This window comes from Podarcis filfolensis (genome assembly GCF_964270895.1).
Source record: "Podarcis filfolensis genome assembly, chromosome: 8".
Taxonomy (NCBI): domain Eukaryota; kingdom Metazoa; phylum Chordata; class Lepidosauria; order Squamata; family Lacertidae; genus Podarcis; species Podarcis filfolensis.
Window position 1 is genome coordinate 27,292,967 of NC_139611.1, and position 25,469 is coordinate 27,318,435.

Genomic DNA, 25,469 nt, shown 5'->3' on the forward strand with positions numbered 1-25,469 from the left:
ATTTGATGGCTCTGAAAGGAGATTAGGCAGACTTCTGGAGGACAAGGCTACCAATGGCTACTTGGCACTATGGATGTGTATTGCCTGGAGGATCAGAGGCAGGATGCCTCTGCATTACTAGTTCCTGCAAAACACAAGTGGGGACTGTCGCAGTCCTGCTTGCTTGCTTTCCTTTAGGGGTGTTTTCAGATGTGGGGATTATTGCATTAGCTTTCCTTATTATAATGCTAGCACTTCCGTCTCATTTTCTAACATTCCTTTCACACTGCAGTGGCTGCTATGGAATTGTGGCTTTCTGACCGATATACCGAGAAGTCTTGCTAAATTTCATTCACACCAAAGTCTGTGGTATGACAACATACATCTTTGGACAATGTTGCTGTTTGCTCCCCTTTCCTTACATGTATGCCTCTGTGTTCCCCCATGGAAACGGCAGGAAAGAACTGTATGCCAGCATAGCAACCCAAATTTCATCACTTTATTGCCATGATTTTCTGGGTTAAGAAAAATGGGTTCTTTTTTTTTCTGGACTCCCTGAAATGAGGGCTGATTATGCACTATATTCCATTTTCAGAAACGGCTTTTATGTTGTTTGACAGATTAAATGCAATGTGGAAATTTACAATATGAATGCAACCTGGGGCATCTAGTTCACCACTATGGGAACAGGGTGCTGGAGGAAATGAGCCTTTATTCTGATCAAGCTGCAACGCTCTTCCCATGTTCTTAAGCATGTATATATACAGTGGTAAGTCGGGTTACATACGCTTCAGGTTACAGACTCCACTAACCCAGAAATGGTACCTCGGGTTAAGAACTTTGCTTCAGGATGAGAACAGAAATCGTGCTCTGGTGGTGTGGCGGCAGTGGGAGGCCCCATTAGCTAAAGTGGTGCTTCAGGTTAAGAACAGTTTCAGGTTAAGAATGGACCTCCGGAACGAATTAAGTACTTAACCCGAGGTACCACTGTACAACCGCAGGATTGGGCCTTGCCCATGTAGTCACCAAGTTGTTCTTAAAGCCCTGAAGCATAACCATCTCCCATGTGCATAAGACACCACCAAAAGCAGTGGTCCCCAAGCTTTTTGAGTACGACAAGTCCAGATTTTCTTGGTGACCTACCAAATTATTGTCACGTGAATTCCGGAGCTTAAGGTTTTTGGCAGATGCTGGTTTTGTGCATTTCAGCTGTAGGTTTAACTATTTATTTTGCTGGAAGCCGCCCAGAGTGGTTGGGGAAACCCAGCCAGATGGGCGGGATATAAACAATAAAACTATTATTATTATCATGTTGTTGTTGTTGTTATTTCGTAACTGCTGCCCGAGGTTTGCAAGCAAAAAATGCCCCTATTCATGTGGAATTTGTTGAAATATTTGTAGTACCGATGAAGTTATTAACCATTTTTTAGTTTTGTGGGAATGCAAGCATACCAACCATCAGACTGCAGGGCATTTGGGGTTTACTTATAAAGCCCCTGAACCTCTTGCACAGGCTGCGTGCCCCACTTGCAGGGTGGACTCCACAGCCTGGGAAGCGGTGACCTAAAAGGAGCCTTGGCTGCTAGAAATGTCAATCCTACCATACGCAAATACACAGACACACTGATGTGTAAGGAAGAGAGCGCCATCTAGCGGCATTTTGATGGCAGGCCCTTTTGACTACTGTGGACCCAGAAAAAGCAGGCAGGGAGTTCCTGCCCTTGACCAAGACACTGTTAGTGTTCCGTTTCAGTAACTTAGCCTATCAACTCGGTGGATCGGAGACCGGACTAAATGCCGCCTCCAGATTCCTTTGGGATCGCCCTAACGCCTTTAAACAGGCATTAAAAAAGGAGAACACAGGAGATCAGAAGCGCATCTTAAGACCAAGGTTAGGGCCCTGTGGCGTTCCATTCCATTTATTCTTTAGTCCATAAAATTCTATGCAGAAGTTTTATAAAACATGGGGTGCTGGAAGAGCCTCACCCCTCCTCAAAAAAGTGGTCTGATAGAAGGGAGAAAAGGGTGGAATAGTAGCTACTTCTGACACTTCAGGAGTTTTTTTACTCTCCTCCAGCGACGGAGCTCCATGCTCCGGCACAGGGGCAGAGAACAGGTGGGAATGTGCTGGCGCGCATCCCGGGGGCATGGCGTGTGTCCCGTGGCATGACGTGCTGCCCGCGGGGGCATGGCACATGGTGCACGGTGCGGAGGGATGTGCAGTGTGCATCCTGGCAGCGTGCAGTGTGCATCGGGGGCGGCTGCGATGGTACCCTACCTGGCATGGAACCTGGAGGGGGTGCTCCCCCTGCCCTCTTCCTCCGCCAGTGCTCTTTTCCTGCCCAGGTCAAATAATCCCTTAGCTCCTCTCCTGCTCTCTTTCGTTGCACTAACTGGTGTCCTCTCCCTCATGCCCAGCCCTCCAGTGTTCTCTTTTCCTGCCCTTTCCCACTCACTTATGGTTACATATATGGCTTGGGACCAGGCTACCAGGGCTACCTGGAAGATTAAAGCTCCCTACACAAGCCTTCTTGGGTGCTGAGATCCTATGCAGAGCACCTTCTCTCAGTCCCATCGACATCAGAGACATGGCTGGTAGTGACACAAGAGAGAGAAAGTGCCTTTTCTGTGACTGAACACCCAGTTTGTGGAATTCCCTTCCAAGAGAGGTGCAACTGGCTCCCTCTCCATTATCCTTCCATTGGTCGGATAAGATCTTCCTGTTCAGAGAGGCTTTTGGAAACTTAGGAGCAGGCATGGTTGATCAATAGGCTGCTGTCAGGGAACCTTGGTTCTCAAACTTAATCTGTTCCAGGAGTCTGTTTGGCTCCCAAAACCATTCAAAAACCAAGGTGCGGCTTCCGATTGGCTGCATGAGCTTCCTGCACTCATGCAGAAGCCATGTCAGATGTTCGGCCTCCGAAAATACATTCGCAAACCGGAACACTTACTTCCGGGTTTGCGGCGTTCGGGAGTCGATTTGTTCGGGAGCCAAGCTGTTCAAGTACCAAGGTACCACTGTACTTTGATTGCTGGTTCTAAATTATGTATTTCAATTGTTGTTTTTAACTACTTTGCTTTTAAATGTTGGAAACTGCCTTGAATCCCAGCTTGGGAGAAAGGATGGATAGAAATATTATTATTACAGTCATACCTCGGGTTGAAGTCGCTTCAGGTTAAGCTTTTTTGGGTTGCACGCCGCATGCACGGAAGTGGCGAATTGCGACCCGCGCATGTGCAGACACAGGTTGCGTTCGCTTCAGGATGCGAACAGGGCTCCGGAACAGATCCTGTTCGCATCCAGAGGTACCACTGTACTACTGCTTCATTGCACGTGGCCCCTAGAAGCTTGTGAAGTCGTGAGTGAGGCTCTAGGCCTGCAAGAAAACGTTCCCCACCCTTGGCATGCTGGCTCCCTCGAGAAAGTTGCTTTTGCTTACCTATACTTCATGCCGGTCGTTTGCGCTGTGCATTCGTCCAGGGACAGCCCGTGCATCCGCAGGAACTCCTCCCTGATCCTGGCCTGGGCTGCCACCCGGACATCCCTGAGCCTCTGCAGTTCCACCGTGTCCGTCTGCTGGATCTGGTGCAGCCCCCACTCCGAATGGCACCTACTGGCCACGCTCCGGAGGCTCCCGCTGTACGTCATGGACAGCATGATGCTGCCTGACGGGGGGATCTGTGAATTTCCCAGGCGTTAAAGGGAATCGTGCTCAGGTGAACCAAACTCGCTTCCTAGCCAAAGGGGCCAAATCAACCTGCCACCGACACTTCAATAGTCTCCCCTAGCTGACCTCCAATTCACATTGCTTTGACTAAGCCAGCCTGCTCTGTTGGCCACAGAGTATGCATGCTTCAGAACCAAACTGGGTTCATTATCGGGTGGGAAGGAAAAGGAACCAACTCTGGGCCCCGTACAAATAGGAATGGAGTTAAATGCACCAGGGCTGCTGGAAGTTTGCTGCAGGTATGGTAGGGAACATCTGGGGCACTCCAGATGTTGTAGGAGAACAGCTCCTGTTATCCCTGGTGATGCTCGCCGCAAGGAGTGATGGGAGTTGGAGTCCAACATCTGGAGGTTGGGGAAGGCTGCCCTAAGCTATCATTTGACAGTACATCTCCAGCAATGGACAACCCAAAGACTCAGATGCTGGGTACAAAGGGTGATTTCTCTCTCCCTTGCCCCTGCATTTCTTCTGTGAGAAGTGATGCTCTCTACACAATCTCTTGTAGATTGTAGTTCAATCCCTGGCATCTCCATCTAAATCTAGGAGAGACCCCTGACTTAAATCCTGGAGAGTAGCTGTGAGTCAGTGTAGACAACACTGAGCTAGATGAACCAATTGGTCTCACTCTGTTTAAGGCAGCTTCCTACGCAGGACATTGTCCCCAGGATCTGTCCGTTGGTCACTCTGAAGCATGACAAAGAATGTCGGGAACTGCCTTTTCTGCACATCTTAGCCAAAGGGTTCTGACTCCTGGTTGGCAATGGAGGAATAGTCATCAGCATTGCCAACTTGACCAGAAAAACTATCATGAAACCCTGGCCTGCTTTACGAATTACGAATTACAGGGAGGTCAAATATGGTCACCTGCTACTGCCTGCAGAAACAGCAGCTGTTAAAGGCAGAAGAGCCAGGGGAGGTTAAAGAGTTGGCAACTACGATTGCCGGGCCTTGATTTTGAAAATTTGGACCTGCCTCCCATGCAGGGCCGGATTTAGTTTGATGAGGCCCTAAGCTATTGAAGGTAATGGGGCCCTTTATATGTCCAGCTGTCCTTTGTCAACAACAAATTGTCGCTGTTTTTTGTGTTGAATATATGCCATATGGTAACTGATGGACCTAATAGGTATCTAAAGCCATTTGCACATGCAGAATGTAGGCATCCTATATACAGAAATGAGCAAACCAGTGATATTTTAGGGAGCAGGCTAGCAGGCGGGGCCCATTACTTACATCATAGGAGCCTACACAACACAAAACACTGTTGCTGTATGTAGGTTTTATTTTATTTGTTTTTTATCTTATATTTTGAAAATGTACATCCAGTATTTTTCCTTTAATTTTTTTGGGGGCCCCCAAGATAGTGGGGCCATAAGCTATAGCTTGTTTAGCTTATACGTAAATCCGGCACTACTCCCATGCCAGCCCCTACTCTCCAGAGTAATGTGTATGAGCCAATGCATTTCCCATGGCTGAAAAGTTGCTGGACTGCAACACCCATCATTTCTGACCACCAGCCATGCTTGTTGAAGATACACTGGGAAATCAAGGCAAGCTTGCATACTCTTTGACCAACAGAAGTTGTTCAGACCCAAAGATTGCCAGCTCTATCCTCAACAGGTTCACCACACCGACAATGCATCCTCCCATGATACCAGAAGAGGGTTTTTAAAGGTCACACTGAGCCTGCTGCCTTCTTCCAGCATCACATTAGAGTCGCACAGGAACGGCCACTGCGTTCTTAGCAAGCACAGACCCATTTTGGGGGATGGATGAGAAAGGGTTGTAGCCAAAAGTCAAGGAGACAGAGCAGGAGGGGGGAAATGAAAGGGGGGAAAAGGGAGGAGGAAGCACAGGAAAAACAAAACCAAACACAAAGAGCCCCGGAAAGATTCTAAATAGCTTGGCACTATCTATTATGGAATGGAAAAAAGAAGAAGATGAGGAACAGATTCTCAGGGTGAAATGGGTAGATGGCATCAACACAAAATATGAATGATTTAGACAGCTGCTGTGTATGAATGATTAAAATGCAGACCTGAAAACCTCCAAACCTTATTAATATACAACAGATCTCCATCCAACCAGGGAGGGCATGTTAGGGCAAAAAAAATCTTAATTTCACAAACATGCTCAGGGGGCTGAAAGGGCAGTGATGGACCAGGATTGAGACCTTGGGTTCATAGCAGATAGCTCAATGAAGACGTTGACCCAGTGGGAAAAGGGCAAATCTCATGCTAGAGAAATTTCTTAGGAGAGGAACTGAAAATAAAAGCACCACTATCATAATGCTGTTATAGAAATATATGGTGTGGTGGCATTCCGAATGCTGTTAGATGGGCCACTTGCTTGACTCGGCAGGACTCTTCTTATCTTCATGACAGAGCCTGAGTCCAGACTCCACCTTAAAACTTATTGGAGCATCTTAAATAGCCAAGCTTCACCCAGTGCTTGAGGGACCATGGTCCATCTTCCCTCCCAAGGGATGAACCTTCACAGACAGAGACCGCTTACTTCCAAGCACCAGGTGCTTGCGATGAAACAGAGGGGACCTTCTTTGCTCCTTAGAAGATGCATGCATGGGATCTCAGCTGCTTCATCCTGCCTGCCCTGCAGGTTTCTTAGGTCAGTGATGGGGATCCTGTGGTCTTCCAGCTGTTAATGGGCTCCACTTCCCAGCCCCAGCAAGACCTGGAGGGCTACTGGTTCCTCAACCCTGCTGTAAATGGATGTCTTCTCGCTCAACTGAGCAGGCTACATTTTCAAGAAAGAAGCTCTCATAATCTCTCTGCACCAACTGTGGTGCTGCATTCCTCCTCCCAAGCCAAGCTTTTCAGCTGCAGTGGATCCTGCCAGGCTGCTCAGACCTTCAGCTGGGGCTGATCCAGGAAACATCTGCCCTCAACAGACATCAGGGCACAGGGTTTCTCTCTTCACTGCATCTGCCTAAGATGTCTTGCTGGCTGCCCCAGACCACCAATGGTGGGAGAGGGCACCAGAAAGATGTCTGGAGCTCTGGGTGCATTTTGCATTTCTCCAAGCAAGGAGATGGGGAAAGAGCGTGACCACACATGTGGTGGTTTGTGCGGTAACCTCTGTCGTGAACTTGCGGTGCTCAGATTATAGTGGACTTGAGCTCTTTACCACCATAGTTACTGCTTTTAGAAGCCGATAGGACCACAGTTCAACTAAATGGTTCCCTGAAATCTAGCTCCCTGGTAGAGCAACCGCTTTGCATGCACAAAGTTCTAGGTTCAATGTCCAATGGCATCTCCAGGTAGGAAAGATGACCCTGCCTAAAACTCTGAAGAGCCTTTGCAGCCAGTCACGTGTCTAGTGTTTCCCAAATTTGGGTCTCCAGCTGTTTTTAGACTACAACTCCCATCATCCCTAGCTAGCAGGAAGGGTAGTCAGGGATGATGGGAATTGTAGTTCAAAAACAGATGGAGACCCAAGTTTGGGAAACACTGGTGTTGACAATAACAAGTGAGGTGGAGTATTGGTCTGGCTCAGCATGAGGCAGCTTTTTACGGATGGAGGGAGGAGAGATGAAAAAGAAGGGGGCTCTGTTCAGAAAAGGCCAGCCAAAATGATCAAGGAGGGGATGGAATGACTCCCCTGTGATGAAAGAATGCAGCGTTCTGAACTCTGGAGAAAACGTGAATAAGAGACTGCATGGTAGGAGCTTATGAAATAATGAATGGCATGGAGAAAGTGGACAGAGGAAAGATTTTCTTCCTCTCTCATAACACAGGAATCTGTGGACAGCCAATGTAGCTGAATGTCAGGAGATTCAGGACAGATACTCAGCACAGAGTTAAACTACAGAACTCGCTCCCAAAGGAGGCAGGGGTGAGCATTGACTTGGATGGCTTTAAAAGAGAACTGGGGGGAAAAAGAGAGAGTTGGGCTGGTCACTGTACTGAACTAAATGGACCAAATGATCTGACTCAGTGTAAGACAACATCCTTGGTTCCTGCAACTTAGATCCACTGTCAATTAGACAGTGCATCTGGACAATAATATTAGTTATTATTATATAAAATATTATATTATAATATTAGTTGTTATTATTATTATAATATTAGTGGAAGACAGGAGTGCCTGGTCCATGGGGTCACAAAGAGTCGGAAACGACTAAACAACAACAACAATTCGTTATATATCTACTGTATATATTAATGTATGGAAATGTAACTGATTATATTTGCCGTATTATACTATACCTTTCTTTCTTTCTCTTATTTTCTACACTTTTTTGTGTAGAACGGGAGAGAGAAGGGACAAATGACTGGAAGGAAATGTCCCTTTCTGTCCATTTCCTTCCCCATTCCTTTGTTCAGGGATAACAAAGCCCCTTAGCTGCACCAGAGGCTGCTGTGCAAATTTTGTCACACTGAACCTTGGAAAGACCCGCCAATGGGCATCCCTGGCCCCCATGAAAAGGGGATGCTGTGGCTTGATCAATACCCATTACGCTTCAAGAGGAATGAAGGATCCCCGCAAAATTTCATTTCCAATCAATTGCACTGAAATCCTCTAGTTCAGGACCATAAAGGCAGCACTCGAGGCTGTTAGAGTAGCTGAGACTGCAGCTTTTAAAGGGATCGTTGATATCAGCAAGGGAACCCGCCCTCTTTCTATAGTCTGATTCTTTGGTCCCAAGGGGGGTGGATGGCGAGAGGTTGCTCAATCCACAGTTCCTCTGTAATGCAATCTGGGGAGGGCTGGAGATATTGCAAGTGGTGTGCCCCCACCTCAGCAGCCCAGGATACAGAAATGTTGAACCCGTTTGTGGCTCATGGTCTGGCTTGCTGATCCAAACAGCCTCTAAGACAGGGGTGGAGTGGGGGTCATGTTCCTTCATTTCAGGGGGCTGGATTGGATGACCTTTGGGGGTCCCTTCCAACTCCACAATTCTATTCTTCTATCTGTGGCCCTCCAGCGGTTGTTGGGCTCCAGGTCCCATCGGCCAGCATGATGGCCAATTGTCAGGGATGAAGGGAATTGGTGTCTATCAACCACAGATATTCTTCACCGATGCTCTAAGCCAGCATCCCTCAAAGCTATGATAGCTGAGGCACTGAAATGAAAGCTGGCGGCATGTTTAAAAAGGTAAAGGGACCCCTGACCATTAGGTCCAGTCGTGACCGACTCTGGGGTTGCGGCGCTCATCTCGCTTAACTGGCCGAGGGAGCCGGCGTACAGCTTCCGGGTCATGTGGCCAGCATGACTAAGCTGCTTCTGGCGAACCAGAGCAACGCACGGAAATGCCGTTTACCTTCCCGCTGGAGTGGTACCTATTTATCTACTTGCACTTTGACATGCTTTCGAACTGCTAGGTGGGCAGGAGCTGGGACAGAGCAACGGGAGCTCAGCCCGTCGCAGGGATTCGAACCGCCGACCTTCTGATCGGCAAGTCCTAGGCTCTGTGGTTTAACCCACAGCACCACCCACATCCCAGGGGCATGTTTACAGGGAAGTAAATCTCACTAGGTGCAAAGGGGCTTGCTCCTGGATAAGCGCAGCGGGTAGTGGAAGCGGCTCCATCAGGGCAAATCAGAGAGTCAATGTGTTATAGCACTGAAAAGTTACAGACCAAGACTTGCTTGGACATGAATCTCACCGGGAGACCTTGGGCCAACCACTGCCCCTCAGTCTAACCTACCTCACAGGGTTGTTGTGGGCAGGGGGAGAACCGTGTATGCCACCTTGAGCTCCTTGGAGGGAAAAAGGTGGGAATATAAATAAATAAAGCAGGCCCCAGCTGGGAAAGCAGCTCTAGACTGCAACAGTTAGCTGATAAATTGATTAGCTAAAATCCTCTTGATCATTGAAGCTTAATGTGGGAGGATTCCAGACAGATAAAAGAAAGGACTTTTCCGTGCAGAAAATTCTTCCTAAGGTCTAGTTGGAATCTCCTTTCATGTCATTTGAATCCATTGGTTTGGGTTCCACCCACAAGAAAACAAGCTTGCTCCATCTTCTATGTGACAGCTCTTTAGATATTTTAAGGTGGCTACCCCTGCCCCCAGTTTTCCTCTCCTCAAGGCAAAACATTCCAGCCTGCACATGTTCCAGCCTGCCAATATCCTCCTTAGACGTGGTGCCCAGAACTGGACACAGTATTTCAAGTGGGGTCTCTGCCTGCCCCCTTGGTCATCTACACACGAGCGTCTGGGAGGATCAGAGTGCATATCGGAGAAGGTTTGGTATTCTGCACCCTTAGAGTTGCATGCAGCTCTTACCCTAATCAGCTCTAGACTTCCGGGGGGGGGGGGAGGGAAGTGAGTATCAGAAAGAGAAAGAAAAGGGAACGGAAGAATGAGAGGAAAGCTGGCCCCACCCACTGCTTATATATGGCCTGCTATAGAACATCCCCAAGAGAATGTGGTCATTAGCAGGAAAAATGTTACCCTCCCCTGGTATAGAGCCTGTGTAGTGGGCATGTAGCAAGGTGTGCTAGTTGGTGCATGTTTAGACTGACTAATCTATTTTTTTTTATATAAAATATTTATTAGCATTTTCAAGAAACACATAACAAACAAAAAACCAAAAAATAAACAAAACAAAAAACACAAAAATACATAATATTCAAAACTAAACACAAAAAAGAAAAAATAGAAAAAACACATAAAGTTTCTGTTACTTATAATTCTTAACCTTATTTCTCAGACCTCCTCACACCTCCCCTTCTTGTATTCCAATTTAAATTGTCAATTCAGCAAGTCCTTAACTTATTTCTTTACCTTAGCTTAAACATTTATTCTAACATACTATTATTTTATTTTACTTCTTTTTTCCATTTCCTCAATTTATTTTTAGCAACCTTATTTTCAATTAATTTAAGAAGAAAAAACCAATTTTACCTTTTTAAAATTATACATCAATACTTATACCTCATTATTTATTCTTAGACCTTTTTCCTAAAGTCGACCAAAATTTCCCTTCCACGATTTACCCAATTTCCTTACCACTAACAAAATATAAAAAGCAAATTATCCTTATGTACCCTTTGGATTCCCAACCTCCACCCACCCTTTTCCCGGTTCCAGTCCCCAACCAATATCCGTCAGTCTTTATGTTATTTATTTAGCCTGGAGATCTCACGTCCGAGGCCCTTATATCTCTCTCAGTTCCTTTCTGCCGGTCTCTTTGATAGTCTTTGATATTAAGCCCCAAGTCTCGGAGGGGCTAGACTGACTAATCTAGACTAGCTGTGTCCACTTTTGGGCATCACAGATGTGGAAGGTGTGCTGAGAAGGGTGACCATGTTTTGGAAACCAAGCCTTTTGAGGAACGGTTGACGGAGTTGGGTATGTTTAGCCTGGAGGAGACGGGGGGGGGGGTGATACAAGACCCATCATCAAATATCTAAAGGGTTGTTACAAAGATGGGAAAATCCTATTTCTTAGGACCTGAACCAATGGACTCAAATTACAAGAAAGGAGATTCCAACTAATCTTTAGGAAGAATTCTGTGATGGAAAGAGGTTTGTAGTTTTTTTAGCTTTTTTCATTATTCTTATTATTAAGGATTTTTCTTTTGTAATTTTGGTGTCTATATTTATTTGTATTTGTTTAAAGCAAAATAAAAGTATCAAAAATAAAAATAAAAAAAGGAAAGAGCCGTTTGGCAGTGGAATCGACTCCTGCAGAAAGTGGTGGATTCTCCTTCCTTGGATGTTTCTAAACAGAAGCTGGATGAATCTTTAGCTGTGATTCTTGCATTGCAGGGGGGTTGGAATAGATCTGAGGTCACTTTCAACTCAACAATTCTAAGAGTCTGTAAGGGAGATTTGGGAGTGCAATGGAAGCCCTTCCTTCAATAAGCTGAAAGTGGTAAAATTATCCTCATAGCAACCTTCAAAGCTAAATTAAGTTGAGACCCTAAGCTTCCAGGGGCCACCCAATAAGATTCAACTCCAGGCAGGGTTCAATAATCCTGCTTTCTCCAGCCTAATACTCTGGCCATTCCTTTATGCTCATTTTTCTTGAAACTCTCAAGGACATCAACTCCTAGGTATGCAACCAATCTTGCATATGCGGTCAAAGGTTTATGGGGATTCTGGGCAATCCTTCAAGAATGGTAAGTGTGAGGCATAGCAGGGTTTATTAATTAAATTAAAATAATATGCAGAAAGGGAAGGAAAATGACGCACAGCCACATAAATGCACAAACAGAAAATTCAAGGGAAATCAACCTCAGATCTGAAAATAGCATACCATTTTCACACAGAGACATCCCTGGACCACATAGAATGCTTAAAAAAAAAATACGGTACAGGAAGGAATTAGGAGTGAATTCCTACAGCCTCAGCCATTTCAGGGATGATTTGAAACCAGTATCTGGTGGTTGCTTTCTTCCTTTTCTAAAATCAAAACTCACCGCTGCCCTGAAACAACGACAGCCACCTGATTCTGTAAGGGTTCAATCCTGCGCACGCTTGCTAACAAGCAAATCCCATTGAACTCAGGACTTTATTTCCGTGTTTTAACCTTCAGGCTGGGAAAAGCGAACGGAACCATCCCATCTACAATGGAGGTCGGTTGGAGTTCACCATAGTTCTCTGCCCTTGCTAGAACCTGTCTCGCCATACAATGCAAAAAATAAAATAAAAATCCAACCATCGCTGAAATCTCTCATCTTTCCTCAAATTCCAAACATCTCATACTTATCAAAAAACAAATACAAACACACCATCCAAGTTTTGCATCCCTATCCCCGAAATTTGAATAACTGCAAAACTTCCTGGAGAAGATGCCCTGATGTCAAGCGGAGAAAGATGGAGAATCGCCTGGGGGGAACCGTCTGTCTCTGAATAGATGCTGGGTGGTCAAAACCCTAAAGGAAGAGGCAGCCACCCTTTTCCCCACCAACAAAGGCTTCCTCGCCATCAAGACCCCAGGATTCCTAGCCTCTCTCCTGCGAAACAGTGAAATCTCCAACAAGCCTTGCCCTCGCTCTGGTCCCGATCGCTCCGGCGTCCGCCCAAACTCACCCGGTTTCTCGGAATCCTGCTCATTAAATAAAAGTTCTAGCTCGTTAGGTTTTGCACGGAGGGCTCTTAACGAGCGCACAGGCGTGGCTTTCATTAGGGGAGTGTCGACGCCAGCCGTCAAGAGCTATCCTGGACTGAGGCAGGTCCCTCCAGAGTCAAAGATGTTTAGCAGCAGATCCATTAAGGCCTATTAAGGATCTCTCTCCCACCCCGCCCCACCTCCCCTTTACCAAACGGGAGCTAAATTATTCAGGATCCTCTCGTTCTAAAAGCATTTGGGGAAAGCAGCCGATTGATGAGGACTGGCGTCCATCACTCACTTCTTCTCGGTGCAAACCTGTCAGGTGCAGAGAGAAGGTGCCTTCCAGGCCTCGGATGCTGTCACGGCGGCGATGGAGGCAGAGAGACGGGTTGATGGATGGCTCGGGATGGGCCAGAAGTCTCTCTCCCTGCTCCTGGTAGAGCCAGAAGTCAGGAGCAGCTTTGCCAAGGATGGGATGGATCCCTTTTCCTTGGCAAACCACAGTATGGAGCAAAAGTCACCTTGGCTAAAAGAAGAAGCAGCAAACTTTGGCGCTAGTCAAACTCAACCTTCTTGTTGCAAGGGAGTGGCAAATTCCTTAAGCAGAAAATGCACAAAATGGATTTCAGCAGGGACAAATGCAAGGTTTTCCACTTGAGACAGGGATAATCAGGTGCACAAATATAGGATGGGGGATGCCTGGCTTGACACGTGAAAAGGATTCAGGGGTCTTGGTAGACCACAAGGCTAACATGGGTCAACAGTGTGGTGAAGCGTATGCAATTCTAGGCTGCATCAATGGAAGCATACTGTCCAGATTAAAGGAATAGGACCCTCTCTCTTCCGCCTTGGCCAGACCCCACCTGGAGTCATTGCGGAATCCTGCTGGCAACCAGGACTTCTGGAAAATATTCCGTTTGCCCAGAAAATGCATTGCAATCCTTTCTTTCCAAGATCTGTCCCTCGGGTACAGATCTTGGGATTAAGGCACACCCTGGCTCATCCCCCACACACCCAAATTTATGGCCTAGGTCGAAATGTTAAGCCAGGGGTAGGCAACCTAAGGCCCAATCACCTTCTCAATCTGGCCCACGGACAGTCTGGGAATCAGCGTGTTTTTACATGAGTAGAATGTGTCCTTTTATTTAAAATGCATCTCTGGGTTATTTGTGGGGCCTGCCTGGTGTTTTTACATGAATAGAATGTGTGCTTTTATTTAAAATGCACCTCTGGGTTATTTGTGGGGCATAGGAATTCGTTCATTATTTTTTTTCAAAATATGGTCTGGCCCACCACATGGTCTGAAGGACGGTGAACTGGCCCACAGCTGAAAAAGGTTGCTGACCCCTGTGTTAAGCTATGTGTCATCAAGTGACAGTTGATAACGATGGGCGGTATTTACCTCCTATCTTAGAAACCGATTTTGAATGTCACGCTGTAGTGTGACCAAGGGGTCATAGAAGATAGGGGTGTTACCAGGGGTCAAGAAGATGGTTTATAAACCCAAGGGCAAGCCTGTTCCTTTATCATATAAAAGCTTGGTATGTTCTCCTGGGACGAAGTAAGGGGCTATTTTGGAGGAGCAATGGACAAGCTCTCCCATGAGAAGATTTTCCACCCCCACTAAAAAAAACCTAGCCCTCTAACATACACCCCCTACAAAAACTGCAGCCATATGTTCATTGCCTTAACTCATTTATAGGGTGAGAGGCACTACCTGGAGATGCCAGGATTGAACCAGGGACCTTCTGCACATGATGCAGGTACTAGGTTACTGATTTAAGTGAAGTAGGAAGCTAGGCTATTGGTCCATCTACACCAACTGGCAGAGGCTCTCTGGGGTGGTAGACCAGCGTTTTGCTGAAACCCGGCCTCCAATTCATAAAAAATGCTTCAAACAGAAAACCCCAGAGGCTTCCATTTCTCTGGCTTTAATGAGCTCTGGCATGGGTATGGCAAAGGTGGTGGATTCTGCGGGAATGAGAGCATCGCCCATTTTTGTCCTCCCTTTTGATTACTATTTTTTTTAAAAGCAATGTCCTTCCTTGTTGCATTTCGCATCATAAAGCAGCTCTCTGTGTTCTTAAGGGGAGCGCCATAGCTCAGATGGTAGAGCCCTTGCTTTGCATGCAGAATGTCGCAGGTTCAATCATAGAGGGGACCACAACAGTCAACCCCCTGCAATGCAGGAATCTTTCACACCATGTGGGGCTCGGGTCCATGGCCCTGAGATGAAGTGCCTGCCATCCCCACTAAAAGTGCACCAATAAGTAAATAAATCTGCTGGTTGCAAAAGGTGCCAGGCCATGTACAGAGGGCCCCCTGGATTCTACTTGAGAGCCTGGGCAGAACTAGCACCACAAACAACTCGAAAGTCAGCAGAGAAATCAGGAAGGAAAGGAACGATATTGAATGCAATTAAGACAATTGTTTTAAGAAGCAGAGAGAGAGAGAGAAATTTTTCTGCTGGGCAAATAACATGCATATTTGCATTTTAAATATTTGCTGATCTTAGCTGTGAATTAGTGATCATTGTTTTATGCTGTTTGGTGCCCACCTCTTAAGATACTTTTCCAGTTGAGCAGTTCATGATTTCCGCCCCCCCCCGAACCAAACACTAAGTGGTATCCATGTGAGCGGGAGGGTTTTCAGCACTGGGGAGAGGAGCGGGGGGCTTCGTGTGCAAAGACCCCGGTAGCCAGACTCCATTAGGTCAGCCAGTGGCACATTCCCGAGCAGCGATCCCGTTAATGCAGAGATTTCCGAGGCTAAGTGGCTGCTCTACTCTCGAAGCTCAGAACGAGGCTGTTTCGCCTTTTATCCCTCTCTTAATGCATTTTCCCCGATTAACAGGGACTGGACGGCCTCCCAGACTCGCTCTGGGGAAAAGCTAATTGGTCTGGATTTTGCCAACACATCAGCACCGACGCACATTGCGCCCCCCCTTGCCAGAGGAGCCGCGCGGGCTGTTGCGTCGGGTGGTTGCTGGCGGCGAGGACTCCGGATATCCAATTATCTCAAGGCCCCCCAAATGCTGCTGCCTCACTTAAAGCAACAACCACGGGCAACTCTGTTAAAAGGTGGGAGACGATGCAAACAGACCCTTGCTCTGCCTGAGAGCTTGGAGCGCTGTCTGCTGGCCCTGGGCGGGATGCACAAAGGATCTCACCTGATGCAAAAATTGCTTCTAGGTTCCAGAAGGACACAGCCAGCAAGTACACGTTCCCTGCGTGCAGTTCTTAAGTTTATAAAATGATGCATGGCATGGAGGAAGTGGGTAGGGGGAAGTTTCTCTCTCTCTCTCATCAGACCAGAACTTGTGGACATCCAATGACGCTGGTTGTTAGAAGATGCAGGGCGGATCAAAGAAATCCCTTCTTTGCAGAGAGCAGAACTAAACTGTGGAACTCCCTCCCACAGGAGGCCATGATGTCCACCCACTTGGATGGGTTTAAATGAGGATTTGACAAATTCATGGAGGAGAGGGCCATTGATGGCTACTAGACTTGATGGCTCTGCCTTGCCTCCACTGTCAGAGGTAGCAATGCTTCTGAACACCAGTTACTGGCAGAGAACAAGGTGGGAGAGTTGCTCAGGTCCTGCTTGGGGCATCTGGTTGGCCACTGTGAGAACAGGATGCTGGACCAGATGGGCTATTCAATTGCCTTGGCACAGCAGGCTCTTTAGATGCTCTTATGCAGAAGGCCTCAAGTTCAAATCCTGGAAAGTATCAGCGGGCAGGCAACAATACTGGACTAGGTGGAGGCACAGGATGCTTTCAATGTCCACGCCTCTCTACGACTCTCAGCTTACTCAAAGCTTCCTCCTCTCTTAACGCTGTGTACACACATTACCACTTACTCCTGCTCTGCCACGCTTCTGCTGCTGGCATTTGAAGCTGAGTATGTATACGGCAATATATGGCAAGGCTGTATATTGTCCCCCTGCTTATTTAACTTATATGCAGAATTCATCATGCGAAAGGCTGGGCTGGACGAATCCCAAGCCGGAATTAAGATCGCCGGAAGAAATATCAACAACCTCAGATATGCAGATGACACAACCTTGATGGCAGAAAGTGAGGAGGAATTAAAGAACCTTTTAATGAGGGTGAAAGAGGAGAGCGCAAAATATGGTCTGAAGCTCAACATCAAAAAAACGAAAATCATGGCCACTGGTCCCATCACCTCCTGGCACATAGAAGGGGAAGAAATGGAGACAGTGAGAGATTTTACTTTCTTGGGCTCCATGATCACTGCAGATGGTGACAGCAGTCACGAAATTAAAAGACGCCTGCTCCTTGGGAGAAAGGCAATGGCAAACCAAGACAGCATCTTAAAAAGCAGAGACATCACCTTACCAACAAAGGTCCGTATAGTTAAAGCCATGGTTTTCCCAGTAGTGATGTATGGAAGTGAGAGCTGGACCATAAAGAAGGCTGATCGCCAAAGAATTGATGCTTTTGAATTATGGTGTTGGAGGAGACTCCTGAGAGTCCCATGGACTGCAAGAAGATCAAATGTATCCATTCTGAAGGAAATCAGCCCTGAGTGCTCACTGGAAGGACAGATCGTGAAGCTGAGGCGCCCTGGAAAAGACCCTGATGCTGGGAAAGATGGAGGGCACAAGGAGAAGGGGACGACAGAGGATGAGATGGTTGGACAGTGTTCTCGAAGCTACAAACATGAGTCTGACCAAACTGCGGGAGGCAGTGGAAGACAGGAGTGCCTGGCGTGCTCTGGTCCATGGGGTCACGAAGAGTCAGACACGACTAAACGACTAAACAACAACAATGTATGACTCCAGCTACAACCCAGAAGCATCCTGTGGCTCCTGGATGAATGCTCCTGCTGGATGCGCTATCCCACAAGCCAGCTTTCCCCTATCCAAAAACAGAAGCTGCACTTATGCTGAGGTGTGTACGGTTTCGGGAGGCCATTGCACATGCTCAGTCGATAGCTTTGGCGACTTAAGAAATTTGGTGCAGGGAAACAAAGCAGGTGAAGATAATTGGGTTGCTCCCTCTACAGTCTGTACAGCAATGTAGGATGCAGCTTGGGATGCAGCTTGAAATGCAGCAAGGGGAGGATGACGCTCTAAAGTCTATGTAGCCCCAAAGTAACCCAAGTCCTTGTTCCTCCAGACAGAACACCAACATGGTAACCATAATTCTTCCTTCAAACATCCACTGTTTCCACCCAACCGAGGGATAGGGAACCGGGTTGTTGCACTACAACTCCCAGGACTCCTGACCCTCAGCCATGCTGGCAGGGTCCCCATCTCTGCGTAAAGCCCTTAATTCTTGACAGGATCAAGGGGTTCACCCCCAACCTGAAGCAAAGCCCAATGGTGTGCAAAATGCATTTGTTAACATTCCTTCCCCTGTGTTTCTGCGCTGCTGTCATCTGAGACTGTAATCGCCATGGGGCAGGGAACCGCCCCCCCCCCCCGCTTTTTGTGCTTATGTTACTCTACTAAAAACAATGCACATGGATGATGTATATTAGCGATTCCAAAACCTATCAAGGCCACTGCCCACTTTGTTTCATAGGTAAAGGTAAAGGACCCCTGGATGGTTAAGTCCAGTCAAAGGCGACTATGGGGTTGCAGCGCTCATCTCACTTTCAGGCCGAGGGAGCCGGCGTTTGTCCTTAGACAGCTTTCTAGGTCATGTGGCCAGCAGGACTAAACCGCTTCTGGTGCATCAGAACACCGTGATGGAAACCAGAGCACACGGAAACGCTGTTTACCTTCCCGCCACAGCGGTACCTATTTATCTACTCGCACTGACATGCTTTTGAACTGCTAGGTTGGCAGGAGCTGGGACAGAGCAACAGGAGTTCATCCCGTCACACGGATTCAAACCACCGACCTTCTGATCGTCAAGGCCAAGAGGCTCAATGGTTTAGACCACGGTGCCACCCGTGTCCCAGCTCCCTCTAACCTATTCTATAAAAAAGCATGATTCAAAATAGTGGTTTGCACAACCCGCTAAGGAAGATAACACCACAGTAAAATTCAAAGCAGTAACAATTCATTGCACATCTCTTCAAAATCCAGTTGCTGAGAAATCAGAGAGAGGAGCTGAGGGAAGTCTCTGGGGAGGGGAGGGAGGGTTTGAAGTGGGGATGGGAAAAGGGGGGGATAATGAATATGATATGTTTTAATAGTTTGCATATTGAAATTGTTAATAAAAATATATTTTTTTAAAAAAGAAACTATTTAGTTTAATTAATTCACTGGAACCGGTGAACTTGATCCAGCGATACCAGCTTTTCAAAGTGTGATAGACAATTGCATCCCAGTGCCCCCTTGGCTGCCCCTTTCCCTCTTAGTGCTCCCCAGGTAATCCCACCACCCCCTGGGGGCATTGCAGCCCACCCTGGGAACCATTGGTGCATATAATAACTAATCATGTTGCATTTGCTCACAGTCAACTGTGAAGCCCATCTCCTTCCTGTCGCTGGGTTTAAAACATACCTAAAGTGCTGGACGGGAGTCACCCTATCCTACAGCAGCAGAGCAGACAAAGTCCTTTACACATGCAGATTCAATTTCCCCTTCAAATTTGCAGTACACTGTGTCCTCACTCAGGTAAGCTAAACCATGGCATTGCAGTAGGCAAGCAAACTGTCAGGCTCCCAGAGAGGAGATTGCAGCCACCTTTCTCCCCGCAGAATGTGTTTGCTCCTGTGTTACACTGAGTTAAGTTGTGGTTTGGCTTAGAACATTGTCCATATCTGGGTTCATGGTTTTAGCTCTCTCAGCCAAACCTGAGCTGCAAACCATAGGGCAAACTTTGCTTACTAGCTTGTCTGGAGGAAGCAAAACTATGAGCCAGGGTTCAGGAGGGCTGTGTGGTCGCCTGGTATTTGTTTGCAAACTGGAACCTTTTCTTCATTTGGGTGAAAAGGGTGATGCCGGCCACCTACTTCAAGGACCTGGGCACATTCGAAGCAGACAATACACTATTTACATCTCTAAATAGCTGCCACCTTTGAAAGCAGGTTTTCCTTAAGAATGGCTGCCAACTTGATTGGTCGAGCATTTTCCCGGGGAAACCAAGACCCCAACCACCACCACCACCACTCCTTGGCACTGGTACAAATTTATTTATTTACTTATTACTTTATTTACTTGTTGAATTTGTATACTGCCCTATACCCTGCAGGTCTCAGGGCAGTTCACAAGATAAAATCACAAGATAAAACATAACATACATAATAAAAATATAGACAAGAACAAGAATAACCCGATAATCAGATCCACATTGAAGTGAAGAGTATTTCGGTACACCCCTCAAAATACTGCAAAAAATAAGTTTGCAACATCATTTCCCTGAGCATTTCACAACTGGGTAGTAGCAGGCATTCAAAGAGGACCATTATTTTCCTCCCCCTCCAAAAAGAAAATGGAGATGTGGTGATGAAAGATACACCTGTTGCATTTCTGCCTCCGACACAGCAGGTGGAAGAGTGACTCTGGGCGGTGGAGGGAGAGATGCGAAGTTAACCACAATGAACCAACAGCTACCTGTCCACAGACACCTTGACTCAGGTGCATTGAGAAAAGAAATGCTGGTGCCATTACCTGTAAAATTGGAGCTGTCTTTTGGGACTCCCGTAGCGAGCGCTTCCGAAAGCAGAAGGGAGAGAAAGAAGAAAAGATCCACAAGTCACAGTAGAAAGAAACCAGCGCGCGCGCACAAACACAAAGTAGACCTCTCTGGGATCCCAGTCAAAGATTCATTGCTTATTTACTTCCTCTCTCTGTTAGGGTCCTGCTGGTTAACTTTTTTGTTACAACGGCGCCACCAAGTGGAAGAGGTTTGCACTTCCCTGTAAATTTGACTGCAAATCTTTACGTTTGCAGAGATCGTCATTCCAGCGCGTGTTTGCTGCTCACCTGCACAGGGTCTTGGACCTAACTGCACGGAGGGCAGGGAGGAGGGACCTGTGTAGGAAGGGCAGTTGGCACAAGTTGCACAGAAAACCAAAGAGAGGGGGTTTTCACATCCACCTCCCTGGTTTATATAGGAGCACTAGGAACTCTTGTCCAAACAAACAGCCGGCAAAAAGTGAGAAGTGGGCAAACTTCGGTGCAGGAAAAATTCAGCACAGGTGTAAATCTTATCAGCACACCTGCTTGCATTCACCCCTAGTCGGCTTCGCTTCTCACTTTAGGACAGTGATGGCCAAACTTGGCCCTCCAGCTGTTCGGGGACTACAATTCCCATCATCCCTGACCACTGGTCCTGTTAGCTAGGGATGATGGGAGTTGTAGTCCCAAAACAGCTGGAGGGCCAAGTTTAGCCATCACTGCTTTAGGAAGAAGTTTCTGCTGGCAAGAACTGCTCTGCAGTGGAACTGATGACCACAGAAGGCGGAGGACTCGCCTCTGTTGGAGGTTTTTAAGCACAGGTTGGATGGCCATCTGTCAGGGATTCTTTGCTGCATGGCGGAGTGGGTTGACTAGATGGGGGTCCCTTCCACCTCTACAATTCTACGATCCTTTCCCTCTCTTCTGTTTTCTGCCAGCAAACTTCAGATGGTAAGATCCTTGGAGCACAGAGAGGATGCCCACAAAGGAGTTTTAATGATGCTCCACCCTTTAAGTATTCTGGCATGTTGCATTGTCCCCAAAACACACTTGGTCCTCTTATGTGGAGTGGAACTGAACAAAGGAGGGGCGGGGGCGGGGAATAGATCCCGAAGTCTACAAAAGATTGCACGATGCAGGGGAATCCCTTTAGCACCACCTTTCACTTCTGCCAGAAGTATTCAGAAACCCCGTCAACATTTCAGACAGTAAACAGCACTTTCAGCTTCCTGAAGAAGCTCTGTCAATAATGACCACTCCTTCCACCGGCAGTCTCAGGTGGTGAGTGCAGAAAGAAGTGGAATCAAAAACAGGGCAACCGAGAAACAAGATCATCCACAGGGGAACCCTGCTTCCCCATTCGGTTTCCAGGGAAGCCCCAAGCCACAGCTTTGGCGCCACCACAGAAGAAGACATGCCTCTGTGTCCAGCATCAGCCAAGCACCTCCCTCCCACCTTGGTCTCTTGTTCCCCATCCTAGGATGATGGGACATTCAGCCAGGTGATGTGGACAAAGGCCCACCTGTTTGTCTCTATGGCAACCTCTTTGGACATGTAAATGGAAGTACTTAACCGGCCAACCAAGGCTATTACCTTAACAAAGGAACCGATCTGATTGGGTCACCAGCTTCCTCTTGTAGATTCTAACGGCACAGTAACAGGATCACAGCTTTGGAAAGGATCCATAGATATCATCCATACTGCCCCCACCTCCAAACTTCTAACAATACATTTCCAAGTCTGGTTCCCAGTTTGCAAATCATGGTTTGCAAGGTCTCAACATTCCCACTGACCTACGGCCCTATGTTACTCAAAAGTTTGTATGCCATCTAAGATGATTCGGTTCAACGTGCATATTTACTGGAACAATTTTGTTCTAAATGAAGGATCTTGTGGAAAAATAGCCTAGCTTAAAATTTGTGTCAACATTTGGCAGAGGCATTCTCCAATATGATGAAAGAGGAAGCTGGTGGGCTGCCCTTAATTCACATCCAGGGGCAAATGACTGTCAGAATTAGAGCTGGGTTGCTAACTTTGATGGGGAGAAGTTCAGAAATCAATGGAATGACATTAAGAACCAATGGATATTTTTCTACATATATGGTGTCATTCTTCTGTGATGACAACATTTTGGGTTAAAGTTCTTAAGGTTATTTAAAAGAAGAAGAAAAACGCTCTAGGTATTGCATTTTTAGACCCAGAGGTAGTTTTGACCATCTTTCTGAACTTGCGGGGAAGCATATACTGACACTCATAATGTGCCTAGTTTATGAGTTAAAAGAAGAAGCAAGTATTGACTTTTGCATTGGAGTACTTAGCACTGGGGTTACAATCTACAGCAGGTCACATTCATTCCACACTAAATATAAAACGATGCACCTGAGGAATCCAAACTTTACTCATGGAGAGGCGGAAAGGGGCCCTTTTTTTCAAAGCGTCGAAGACCTTACTCAGCCTCTCCTGCGACTTCTGAGATTTCAGAAAACAGCAACCACACACTGTTCATATGGGCTAGAAACTTGACACCCCCCCCCCACAAAAAACCCGAAGTGGAAACCACCAGAAAACTGATAGAATCTGCATTCAGTACCATGCCCTATCCTGCAAAACTGTGGCTTCCCCATTGCCTTTATCTAGCCCTGGAAAGTAGGAAATGTGTCTGAAGCTCACCTGTAGATCATGCCTGGGGAGCCCGTCTGCCTGTTCGAGAATCTAGCCGGAGAGTCCGTGGTGGATTCCGGATACATGGAGCCCAGCCTCCCGGTTCCAGTTCAAGTTTTTTCAACACCCACTAAAGGAAGCAGGGAAGAGAAAAAGAGAGGAAGAACAGAGTTAGGCAATGCGTATACCAGCCCATCAGCTTACACAACAGAGGCCAAGGATTGCCATTATCTTCCCCTTGCTTCCAGGCTGTTGTCCTCCTCACGAAGATGAGTGCCACACACAAAACAGGTCTCACTTTCACCCTAAGATCCACTGCATAAAACTGTCTTGAACTGGCAGAGAAGCAGGGAGGAGGAAGAGGATCCCAACGAGGAGTGTAGCTGGGACTGGGACACACTGGGGATGAAGGAGAGGTTGGTGTAGGAAGTACTCATGGGGTGATGGAGGATGGAGAGGGGATGGGGGTCAGTGCACAGGAACCAGAGCAGCAGGACCCATCACCTGTGCCAGAGGAGCTCCTTTCTTCCCAAACATGGCAGGGTCTAAGGCATAGGGAGCAGCAGGAGGGAAGCTCCAGGAGGCTGAGGCAGGCAAGGGCACCCAGCCCAGCTTCCTAGATGCTGAGGTGGGGCTTGCTAGCTCTGGGAGGAAGGGTGTGATTCCTCAGCTGCAGTAGGCTTAGGACAGGTGAGGGTCACCTGCCTCGTCAAGCCCAGATGCTGCCATCAGCAGGCAAAGTACACAAGGGAAGCAGAGCTGAGCTGCTGTGTCTGTTCAACTTCCCATGTTGGCTGGACCATGGCTTGGATGGTCCAGGGAGCACTTCAGGACTGTGCTTGTGTGGGACTAATCTCCATGCGCCCTGGCCCTTGGATCAGCTGCAGGGGTAGGAACCTGGTCTCACTGGACTTTCGAGCTGTTAGCCTTCCAGACTACATGCTAGCATCTGTTGTGGAACTGTACACACCAGCAAGACCTGCCGTCAGGTATCCTGTGGTTCAGGACAAAAACAAACAAATAAACTCCCTGCATATCTAAAGCCACTGCTTCAAGGCAAGAGTAACAACACGCCTTTCTCCCAGAAATGCTATGTTTCTACATGCAAGGTGTTTTGTTTTGTTTTTTAATATATGGAAGAATGGCACAAAAGCCATTGATTACATACACTCTTCTGGCAGTCTGAAGCAATTCCCCCCCCCTCCATAATTCTAATGCCTCCATGTGCGTAACAGCCAGATTGACTTGCAGAAAAGTGCAAAGGGGTAGGCAGGTTCGTTCAGCAGGAGATTTCGGCTGCTAATTACTTAACTTTATGGTTAATTTAGCCCAGCGGATGAAGTGGGGAAGTTGTGCCAGAACCATCTGTATAGATCATGAGGAGAACATTGAAAGGCTGTTTGTCACTTAAAAAAACAATAATTCTCAGTTCAGGAAACAGATATTCTACAAGATCCAGCTTCACTTAAAAAAAGACCTTGCTTGTTTTTATTTTATTTTTTTTCATTCCTGGTTGCACATACACCAATGCTGATTTAGCAATCAGCGGTCGACGCATCTCTTTCTGTGTTTGTTCTCTTTTTCGTTCAGATTTTGCAAGCCCTCATTCTGTACAAATGTTTCCATTTAAAAAGAACCTTCAAAAACCCACCACGTAACTCAGTTCCCCGTTATTGCTAAAAACAGCGCAGCAATTGAGAATAAATTAACCAGGCAAGCAGCAGTATGAAAAGCATGAAATGGGTGGGTGGTTGTGTGGGTGGGTGGAGGCATGTCAGGGGAAAGAATTAAAGCAGAAAACAATTTAAGGATTGTAACAGATTTAAGGTGCCAGGAATATCAAATCAGGAAATCTGGTGGCTGGACTCGAGTGCTTCACCTGCCATATCACCACAGTAGATGGCCACAAGAGGGGAGCTGCTGATCCCTTAACTGCTCTTGAGTGCCATCGAGGTGGCTGGCTGAAGGAGGTATTGCACCCTGTCTGACTTAAGCGGGCTTTCTTTTCAGCTGACACAAAGGCCCAATAAGGATATTGTAGAGTTGGAAAAAGGTTCAGTAAAGGGCAACCAAAATGATGAAGGGGATGGATTGAGGCACCTATAAGGAAAGGTTACAGCATTTAGGGTGGGCATAGGCAAACTCGGCCCTCCAGCTTTGGGACTACAACTCCCATCATCCCTGACCACTGGTCCTGTTAGCTAGGGGCGATGGGAGTTGTAGTCCCAAAACATCTGAAGGGCCGAGTTTGCCTATGCCTGATTTAGGGCTTTTTTGTTTGGGTCCCCAGATGTTGTTGGACTACAACTCCCATCATCTCTGAGCTCTGACCTTGCTAGCTAGGGGTGATGGGAGTTGTAGTTCAACAACATCTGGGGACCCAGAGGTTGAGAAAGGCTGGTTTAGAGAAAAGAAGAGTAAGAGGAGACATAAAGCATAGAGGTCAGCTATGGAACTCCCTCCTGCAGGAGGCAGTGATTGG

The 25,469-nt window shown here is 47.1% G+C and overlaps 1 protein-coding gene across 8 annotated transcripts in view; it reads right to left on the minus strand.

The window, feature by feature from the left end:
- The window catches only part of KCNAB2 (potassium voltage-gated channel subfamily A regulatory beta subunit 2), a 117,056-nt gene that overhangs the window by 59,179 nt on the left and 32,408 nt on the right, over positions 1-25,469 (minus strand). For 4 of the 8 annotated variants that reach the window (XM_083628823.1, XM_083628819.1, XM_083628821.1 and 1 more), the window contains exons 2-3: positions 22,997-23,117; positions 20,318-20,359 (exon numbers count right to left, since the gene is read on the minus strand). In XM_083628823.1, coding sequence (XP_083484949.1) covers positions 20,318-20,359; positions 22,997-23,073 — 119 coding nt within the window. In that variant the 5' untranslated portion in view covers positions 23,074-23,117. Of the gene's footprint in view, positions 1-3,419; positions 3,653-20,317; positions 20,360-22,996; positions 23,118-25,469 lie in introns of those variants that run through there. The other 4 variants (XM_083628815.1, XM_083628822.1, XM_083628816.1 and 1 more) reach the window with 2 other exon arrangements.